A 9,907-nucleotide genomic window follows, 5' to 3' on the forward strand; every position below is an offset into this window, starting at 1 on the left:
TCTGTCGTGAGTCACCCCGGTGACCTGTTCTGACCTGAGTCACCTTTAGTCACCTGTTCCGTAACCGTCCTTCGCGCCGAAACTACTCACCTCACCACCCCGGCTCTTACCCCTGCTCTCTTTAAAATAGCCAATCGGAATTAACTTAGACTGTGCGGTCCAACCCTAGCCAGCACGGGAACGACACAGCACTAGGGACTACCTGCGTCAGGGATAAGAACCCCTTCCCTTCCTTTGATCAGGTGTGCTCTAGCCATTGCTCTATCCGTGAGACGCACCCTTCTATAGAAGTACATTGCTTTGCTGAGAAAATTTGTGCTCGAGTGTAAATATTTTTTTTTTTTCCTTCTTCTTCTTTTTCTGAGTCTCACTCTGTCACCCAAGCTGGAGTGCAGCGGCGCGGTCTCGGCTCACTGCAAGCTCCGCCTCCCGGGTTCAAGCGAGTCTCCTGCCTCAGCCTCCCAAGCAGCTGGGACTACAGGGGCGTGCCACCACGCCCGGCAATTTTTTTTTTTTTTTTTTTTGTATTTTCAGTAGATACTGGGTGTCACCCTGCCAGGATAGTCTCGATCTTCTGACCTCGTGATACGCCCGCCTCGGCCTCCCAAAGTGCTGGGATTACAGGCGTGAGCCACTGCGCCTGACCAACGTCATTTTCTTTTCCAGAGTCCCCTCTGTTATTTAGCGAGACACACTACTACGATGGAGAAAAAAGACGCCTTCTCCTTCAAGCCCTGAGAGCTTCAGGACTTTGGCGAAAAGTCTGCGCCTGAAGCGACCCAGGAAGGATTCTCGGAATCGTAGTCCAAAGGCATCCCGTCTTCTGCGCAGACTCACAAGTCCCTGTGGACGGAATCCTTGAAGTGTAGTGCCGCTCAGTCCTTCCACCGGAAGTGTCCGATCGGAATCAGCCCTGTCCGAGAGGTGAGTCCGGGTTTGGGGACCCAGACGTCCAGCCCTGTTTCCCCCTCCAAACATCCAGTCCCTCTCATATTGCCTTTGAAATTAGCAGCCTCTGGGTGACTAGACTTTGGACCTCAGAGGAATCCCGGAGAAAGGTGGAACCAGCTTCGGCGTTGGGAGGGCAGGCGCGCTTACGTATTTAGTGAGGGTCTGGCGGTCTCCATAGTTACCTCCGCCGCGCGTGACGTCATAGTGGAGCGCTGAGCGGGCGTGGTGGCGTGGGGTGGGGGCTGTCCTGCTGATCCTGAATTTGGGGTCACTGGTAAGAGGAGTTGCCCATTCCAGCCAGGTGGAACGGAGAGGGGTGTCAAATGTCTCGTATCTGTCATTGTCTGCCAAAAGAAACTGCTGTGACGACCGTCCCCAGTCCCCTGCTTCCCTTGGGAAGAGTAACTGCCCTTTTGTAGGACACTTGGGGACAACCCCGGCTTGTCCTGAAATTTATTGACACGGTAAATAGTATTTCCTGTGTGCCGAGGATGCAGTGAAACCAACACTGACCTACCCTTGAGAAACACAAGGTACTATGGGAGCCTTTACCAGCATGCCCCTTGACGCCTCTGTTCTGCTTTGTGGTCTCTACCGGATTTCCCCTGACTCTCTCCCCCTCCACCAACAAAACTCTCACCCGTTTTCCCCTCCTTCATATACCCACCAAGGCATGTTCATCCGTCAGGAGCCCTCCTCTTTAACCTCCACCTTTCTCATAATTAATTACTCGTTCCTCTCTGTTCTCCTAGCGTTTGTTTACACTTCTGCTTACCCGTTTTTGTAAGTCCTCCTAACACTATTATAAGGCACTAGATGCTCAATAAATATTTATTAAAGCCACTAACTTTAGGGGGACTAGGTTTTAAATGGATGAGAAGTGATAAAACACCTGGAGATAGGACTGTCAGCTGAGATAACATGTCGTCGAACCAGCTGCTTAGCATAATTGAAGTTTCATTCGGATTATATGGGCCTACTTTATACCCATCTACTATGGTAAATGAGATCATGCTCATTAAGCATTAGGACACTACTTGGTTAGGGCATCTAGGAAACATAACAAGAAACATCAAAGGAATGGCCCAGTAAAATATAAGGGATTGAGACTCTCTGGTTAATATACCATGGAACTAACCCCCTCCTTTTTTTTTAATCATTGATAAATTTTGTTCTTATACTCACTCAAACTGTTTTCCAAGGTTCAGTCTGAACCTGTGATATTTATTTCATAGTCTTGGAGAATTAATACTGATAGATATCTTCAACTACCCTTTTCATGAATCTTGTCTGCGGAGACCAACTCGGTCGTAGAAACCCTAACGCAGCGGCGCTAGAGAAATTAAAGACACACACACAGAAATATAGAATGTGGAGTGGGAAATCAGGGGTCTTACAGCCTTCAGAGCTGAGAGCCTTGAACAGAGATTTACCCACATGTTTATTGACAGCAAGCCAGTCATAAGATTTACTAAAAGTATGTTAATGAATATATATTAAATATTCATATAATTTCTTGCAAATGTTAAGTAAATGCACATTGAATTTAACCTCTATATGTTCAAAAATGTATAGATATATGTATAAAAAAATAAATTCATCTAAATATTAGTAGCATTTAAAAAAAAAAGTATTCTTTATGGGAAATAAAGGGATGGGCCGAAATAAAGGGATGGGCTCTGGCTAGTTATCTGCAGCATGAACATGTCCGTAAGGCACAGATCGCTCATGCTATTGTTTGTGGTTTAAGAACTCCTTAAGCCATTTACCACCCTGGGTGGGCCACGTGTTCCTTGCCCTCATTCCGGTAAACCAACAGCCTTCCAGCGAGGGCATCAAGGCCATGACGAGCATGTCACAGTGCTGCAGAGATTTTGTTTATGGCCAGTTTTGGGGCCAGTTTATGGCCAGATTTGGGGCCCTGTTCCCAACACTTGTCAAAATCTGTCTTCCCATTCCAAGTTCCTTTCCATTATTGAAATATCATTGTTTCTGTTGGAAATATTTTTCCAAGTAGACGTCTTATTATCATCTTAAATACAGATCATCCAAAACAGAAGTCATCTGAAACTTTCCAAATTTTTCCTTTCATTCAATCAACAAATATGAAGCCTTAAGAACACTTAATAATGCATGGTCCTTAACCTCATGGAACAGCAATCAGTTGATGGAAAAAAGAGCCAAACAACTAAAAATAATACAAGGACTTATATATTCATATATGTGTGTGTTAGGAATTGTAAGAACTCAGACTAGAGTTGAGCAATTTCTTAACAGAGGCAGTAGAGTTCTTAGTCACTCCAGCCACCATACCCTGTAAGCTGATCTCACCATCAACCTGCTGCTCATTCCCACTTCCTCAACTCTGTTCCTGTCCTTTCCTTTCTGAATCTTTCTCATCCTTTATTGTCCAATTTAAGCCCCATGTTAAATACAGTGAGTTCTACATTTCTCTTCAAAGAATTATTATGTCAGTATGTTCAGTTCTTTGCTCTCCATTTTAAAGTTTAACCTCGTCTCCTTGCCCCTAGTTTCAGTAAACAACCTTTTCCACCAGTTCCAATCAGTAGTTCACATCTATTCCCCTGGTCACCTGCTCTGACCTGCATCACCTTAGTTACCCGTTCCATAACTGTCCTTCCCGCTGAAACTGCTCACCCCACCACTCTGGTTCATACCCCTGCTCTCTTTAACATAGCCAATCAGAATTAGCTTAGACTGTGCAGTCTAACCCTAGCCAATAGGGGAATGACACAGCAGTAAGGGCTACCTGCGTCAGTGATAAGAACCCCTTCCCCTCCCTTGTTCAGGTGTGCTCTCGCCATTGCTCCATCTGCAAGACGCACCTTTCTATAGAAGCAAAATTGCCTTGATGAGAAAATTCATGTTCGAGTGCTATTTATTTTGCCGCCCAAAAATTTATTTCTAACACCCACCACCTCTGGGAAATACCTTCTACCATTGACAGTCTCTTCCCACTGCAGGACAGTTAGAACATTCAGCATCTCCACCATAAATTCGTTTTATACTTCAATATTCAACATTTAACAAACATGTGCAATGTATATGTCATGTTAAATGTTTCTCATTTAAATCTTTTATTTCCATGTTTTATAATTTCTTCCCAACTAGTTCACAAACTCAAACACTTCTTGTTTAATCCATTAAGCTGTATATTAGAATACAGATTTTCCAGGCATATGCCATACTGACCAAGTTACCATCTCTAGGAGCAGGGCCCAAGTCAGCATCTCCAGAGGTAGGGTCTAAGAAGCTGTTTCTACCAGAGATCCCATATGATGATTAGGCAGCAAGCCCAGTGTCAGATTCAGACTTTCTTGTAAACCATCGCTATACAACTTATAGCCCAACACTTTGCTTGTGATAAGATTCTTAATAAAATGTATGTGATTGCATCAGTCAGTAGTCAACTTAGTGAAATGTTCAGTAAAAGAACCTCAGGCCTGGCACGGTGGCTCACACCTGTAATCCCAGTACTTTGGGAGGCCGAGTTGGGCAGTGGGCAGATCACAAGGTCAGGAGTTTGAGACCAGCTTGGCCAACATGGTGAAACCCCATATCTACCAAAAATACAAAAAAATTAGCCAGGTGTGGTGATGTGCATCTGAAATCCTAGCTACTCAGGAGGCTAAAGCAGGAGAATCACTGGAACCTGGGAGGCGGAGGTTGCAGTGAGCCGAGATTATGCCATTGCACTCCAGCCTGGGTGACAGAGTGAGACTTCCTCTCAAAAAACAAACAAAAAGAACCTCATACTTTCATGAATACAGTGGCTTCTGTCTTTTCCTATTACTACCCACCCTAGAAATTAAGAACATATTCATCTCTACAGTGTTCAGCAGGTCATTCTGCTCAGAAGAATTGACTCCTCTTCAATGACTCCTTAGTGCCTAAAAGATAAACTCCAAATTCATGAACCTGACATTTGATGTTTTCTGCAGTGACATCTCCAAGCTTTGTCTCGATAATTTTCTTATACAAACCTACTAAACATTTTGCTTTCCCACTTCTGTATTCCTACCCTTACCCAATTGTTCAGACTATTTCTCTGTTTGTAATTTCCTACTTCTTTCTCTCTCGCATCCCAGTCAAATCTTTTCTATTCTTCAGAATTTCATTTTTTCATTAAGCTTCCCTTGACCACTGCAACCATCTGTATTTTTCCCATCTCCATTTTATGAAGCACCTCTGTCATTTTTCTTTTTCATCCTTATTTTCTCTGTGACTTTTAAAATTTAATAACATGTACCTTGTTAATATTTAGTATTACATTTAAGTTTATTGTTTCTAATTTAAATTCTTATTTTTAAATTTAAACGTTAAGCTATCTTGAAGCAGAAATCATAACAGTTGTATTCTACAAATCAAGTATGTCAGTGCTTTTGCATACAATAAATGCCCAGTAAATTTTTGTGTAATGGAGAATGATGATTTTTATTACATGGTCTTTCATTTTCCTAGACAGTAATAGTAATTTTTGATCCCTCAGGAGGACTCTTGAAACTAAAGAAGACCCTTTCCAAAGCAGTTCTGATAATATATTCTTTCCACAGATGGCTACGGAATCAAAGAAAGCTGCAGCCCAGAACTCTCCAGAGGATGAAGGACTTTTGATAGTGAAGATAGAAGAGGAAGAATTTATCCACAGGCAGGACGCTTGCTTACAGAGAAGTGAACTCCTTAAGCAGGAGCTCTACAGGCAGCTTTTTAGGCAGTTCTGCTACCAGGATTCTCCTGGACCTCGCGAGGCACTGAGCCAGCTCCGGGAGCTCTGCTGTCAGTGGTTGAAGCCGGAGATCCATACCAAGGAACAGATTCTGGAACTGCTGGTGCTGGAGCAGTTCCTGACCATCCTGCCAGGAGATTTGCAGGCCTGGGTGCATGAACATTACCCAGAGAGTGGAGAGGAGGCAGTGACCATAGTGGAAGATTTGGAGAGAGGCACTGATAAAGCAGTACTCCAGGTGCATAGAGGGTGGGAGATCTAACACCTCCATAATGGATAAAGTCCCACAATGGGAGGAGAGGCCTGAGATTGCGTATCTAGCTTGCAGGAGCTATTGGTTGAATGTGCATTTATGTCTCCTTTCCTGTCTGTTTGATTCCACGTGACATTTTACAAATGACTCAGACTCGATTCTTCCTTCCCCAGTTTTGTATTCCTGTGGGAGTTTCTCTTCGTTGTTAGAAGATGTTTAACACAGGGATTCTTTTATAGCCCAAATGTACTTTATTTTTCTCAGGTTCAAGCCCATGAACGTGGACAAGAAATATTCAGGAAAAAAGTGTCACCACCTGGACCAGCACTTAGTGTCCAGTTACAGCCAGTGGAAACCAAGGCCTATTTTGATTCATCAGAACCCCAGCTCCTATGGGACTGTGGTAAGGGGCAGAATGCCATACAGTGCACATCACTGAAGAAACAGGAGAATGAATCTCCCTTCACAAACTAGTCTTGGTAACTGTAGGTGGTCCTTTCCTTTATTATCCAATGAAAAGAGAGAATTTGTGGCCAGGTGCGGTGACTCATGCCTATAATCCTAGCACTTTGGGAGGCCGAGGCAGGCAGATCATGAAGTCAGGAGATTGAGACCATCCTGGCTAACATGGTGAAACCCCGTCTGTACTAAAAAATTAGCTGGGCATGGTGGCAGGCACCTGTAGTCCCAGCTACTCGGGAGGCTGAGGCAGGAGAATGGTGTGAACCCAGGAGGCGGAGCTTGCAGTGAGCCAAGATCGCGCCACTGCACTCCAGCTTCGGCGACAGAGCGAGACTCCATCTCAAAAAGAAAAAAAAAATGAAAAGAGAGAACTTGTTTTCCTGTGAGTCTTTGGCCAATTGTGGGGGAAAAGATAATTTTGTTCCTTATCCAGAATATTTCCAAAACACAGAACATTTTTATGATATGACCAAATTAAAGGAAATAAAAGTGAATGAGTGAAAAAATATCATAAAAAGAGAAAAGAAGCAAAACAAAAAGAAATACATGGGCAGAAGCAAAACATGTTCATAGAGAAGTACATATAATGATCAAGAGAAACAGATACACGATGATATACTGAGAAATAGTATATAATTCACAAGTAACATAGACCCTGGTCCATATTTTTCCTCTTATGCTCTTGGTCTTATAAAGCTCTTTTACACTTTTATAGAAAGTTAGCTATACTTCTAGAGACTACTTCCATAGACTATGCATCTCTATTCTAAAACTTATCTATTTAAAAGATTCATAGATACAGTATCACTTAAGGTGTGAATGGTCCCTATAGTAAACCCAAGAATAACTTACTGTTTGTTTGTTCGTTTGTTTTGTTTTGTTTTTTCCCGAGACAAAGTCTTGCTCTGTCACCCAGGCTGGGGTGCAGTGGCGTGATCTCGGCCTACTGCAACCTCTGCTTCCTGTGTTCAAGCAATTCTCCTGCCTCAGTCTCCCAAGTAGCTGGGGTTACATGTGCCTGCCACCAAGTCTGGCTAATTTTGGTATTTTTAGTAGAAACGGGGTTTCACCATGTTGGCCAGGCTGGTCTCAAACTCCTGACCTCGTGATCCACCTGCCTCAGCCTTACAGAGTGCTGGGATTACAGACATGAGCCACCGCGCCCAGCCACCATTAATTTTTAATAAATTTCTGTACATTCTGCCTTCAGGTTTGTTCTGGAAACATCTCCATCTATCCTATATAAAATTGTAAATCTCCCTCACCCCACGAACAGCACTCCCTAACCCTCTTTCCTGCCCTAGCATATTGTAGACAAAGGATACCTTATAACAAAGAAGGGCAGTTCAACTCCAGCATGGTATGGAGTTGTGAGCTACAAGGTGGGATTTGTGAAGACTAGATGATAAATGGATCTTGGAAACCAGGCTGGGAGTTTAGTCTTGTAACAAAAAAGAGAGAGAGAGAGAGAGATTCAAGGTTTTTGAGTAGAGTATGTAAGGATGACAGTGTTTAATGACCATTAGTCTAGTAAGGATCTTTAGGATAACTAGGAAGAAGAAAAGTGCAGTCAAAACAGCAAGGAGGCAGTTAAAGTCTAGATAGGAAATGGTGAGGTTGAAGGCTACAGCAATGGTAGCAGAAATGTAAAAGAAGGGATTTATACAAGGGACACTTAGCAGACAGAGATGACAGGATTTAGAAGACTGATTTACCATGGAATATGAGGAAGAAATAGACGATAGTTGGATGGAAGTTTTCTCACACATACTTCAGAGTAACATAGCTTTACTTTTTTTGTGTTCTAATCTGCTTTCTTTGAGGTAGTGCCTCCATTTTCCCTCTAGAAATGTATCATAGATCCAAGGTTCCCAAGATCCCCTTCAGTCAACATTGTAGAGTTCCTTCTCCTTACTCTGTCTCCCCCTATCTCTTGAGTTCTTGCTGATGGCAATCCTCCTCCCAATCTTTTCTAATATATATGCTTCACATGTCTGATTCCTCTCTCTGCCAACCACTGCAGGCATTACTTGTTCTTACCAATGTTTCTTTCATTCCTGTCATCCTCTTTCATTCTATCATTCCTCTCATTTGAAAGGTCATATATTAAAGTGGGCATATCAATATGTAACTATCTTGAGCATGCTGCAAAATTTTCTTTCTTCTAGTGCAGCAAACAGGTGATATTTACCTCTTTCTTTTTTATTTTAGATAATGAGAGTGAAAACAGTAGATCCATGCCAAAGCTGGAAATTTTTGAAAAAATTGAATCACAGAGAATTACATCTGGAAGAATCTCAGGATACATATCAGAAGCATCTGGTGAATCTCAAGACATCTGTAAGTCTGCAGGTAGGGTAAAGAAGCAATGGGAAAAAGAATCAGGGGAGTCTCAGAGACTGTCATCTGCCCAGGATGAAGGTTTTGGTAAAATCCTCACCCACAAAAATATAGTCAGAGGTGAAATAATAAGCCATGATGGATGTGAGAGGAGATTAAATCTGAACTCAAATGAATTCACACACCAGAAATCTTGTAAACATGGTACCTGTGACCAGAGCTTCAAATGGAACTCAGATTTTATTAACCCTCAAAGAATTTATGCTGGAGAAAAAATTCACCAATGTGGAAAATCTTTCAAGAGCCCGAAACTTGCTAAACATGCAGCAGTTTTCAGTGCAGATAAAACTCATCAGTGTAATGAATGTGGGAAAGCTTTCAGGCACAGCTCAAAACTTGCTAGGCATCAGAGAATCCACACTGGAGAGAGACGCTATGAATGTAATGAATGTGGGAAAAGCTTTGCAGAGAGCTCAGATCTTACTAGACATCGGCGAATTCACACTGGGGAAAGACCCTTTGGGTGCAAAGAATGTGGGAGAGCATTCAACCTGAACTCACATCTTATCCGGCATCAGAGAATTCACACCAGAGAGAAACCCTATGAGTGTAGTGAATGTGGGAAAACTTTCCGAGTGAGCTCGCATCTTATTCGACACTTTAGAATTCACACTGGAGAAAAACCCTATGAATGCAGTGAGTGTGGAAGAGCCTTCAGTCAGAGCTCAAACCTTAGTCAACACCAGAGAATTCACATGAGGGAAAACCTATTAATGTAAGGGACTTAAATTTGTATGTAAATGCTGAGGAAATGACACAATATGAAAAATATTAAATAAAAAATAAATATTGGGCAAGATGAAAGACTGAAAGACCAGTGTCTGGTCTTCATCTGTGTGTGTGTGCTTTCTGTGAGACTGATGATGTACCCCTTCTTTCATTGACTACTAAAGTCAAACCGAAAGAGCTACATTTAGGGGGCCTAATAAATAGGGTAGTCTATGGCAGTGCAGTGTAGAGAAATAGAGACTGGGGAAACAACCATGATTACAGTGTGGGAAGAAAATAAAGATTTAGGTAAATATCCCGGCCCGTGGGATCGTCGAAGCAGGCCCTGGAGGAGGGAGTGGGAATTTGGGGGACAAGAGACACGA

General features: G+C 42.7%; 1 protein-coding gene across 3 annotated transcripts; it reads left to right on the forward strand.

The window, feature by feature from the left end:
- Positions 1-240: 240 nt before the first annotated feature.
- On the forward strand, positions 241-9,625 carry ZNF165 (zinc finger protein 165). Of its 3 annotated transcripts, none has more exons than XM_011991232.1 (4): positions 241-1,484; positions 5,526-5,936; positions 6,216-6,354; positions 8,625-9,625. In XM_011991232.1, the coding sequence occupies exons 2-4, from the start codon at positions 5,526-5,528 to the stop codon at positions 9,530-9,532; spliced, it is 1,458 nt and encodes a 485-aa protein (XP_011846622.1). In that variant the 5' UTR covers positions 241-1,484; the 3' UTR covers positions 9,533-9,625. The 3 variants fall into 3 exon arrangements, with proteins under 3 accessions (XP_011846622.1, XP_011846624.1, XP_011846623.1); XM_011991234.1 differs by having other exon boundaries at positions 1,141-1,225; XM_011991233.1 differs by having other exon boundaries at positions 1,202-1,415.
- Positions 9,626-9,907: the final 282 nt, after the last annotated feature.

Source organism: Mandrillus leucophaeus, unplaced genomic scaffold, assembly GCF_000951045.1.
Source record: "Mandrillus leucophaeus isolate KB7577 unplaced genomic scaffold, Mleu.le_1.0 Scaffold392, whole genome shotgun sequence".
Lineage (NCBI taxonomy): Eukaryota > Metazoa > Chordata > Mammalia > Primates > Cercopithecidae > Mandrillus > Mandrillus leucophaeus.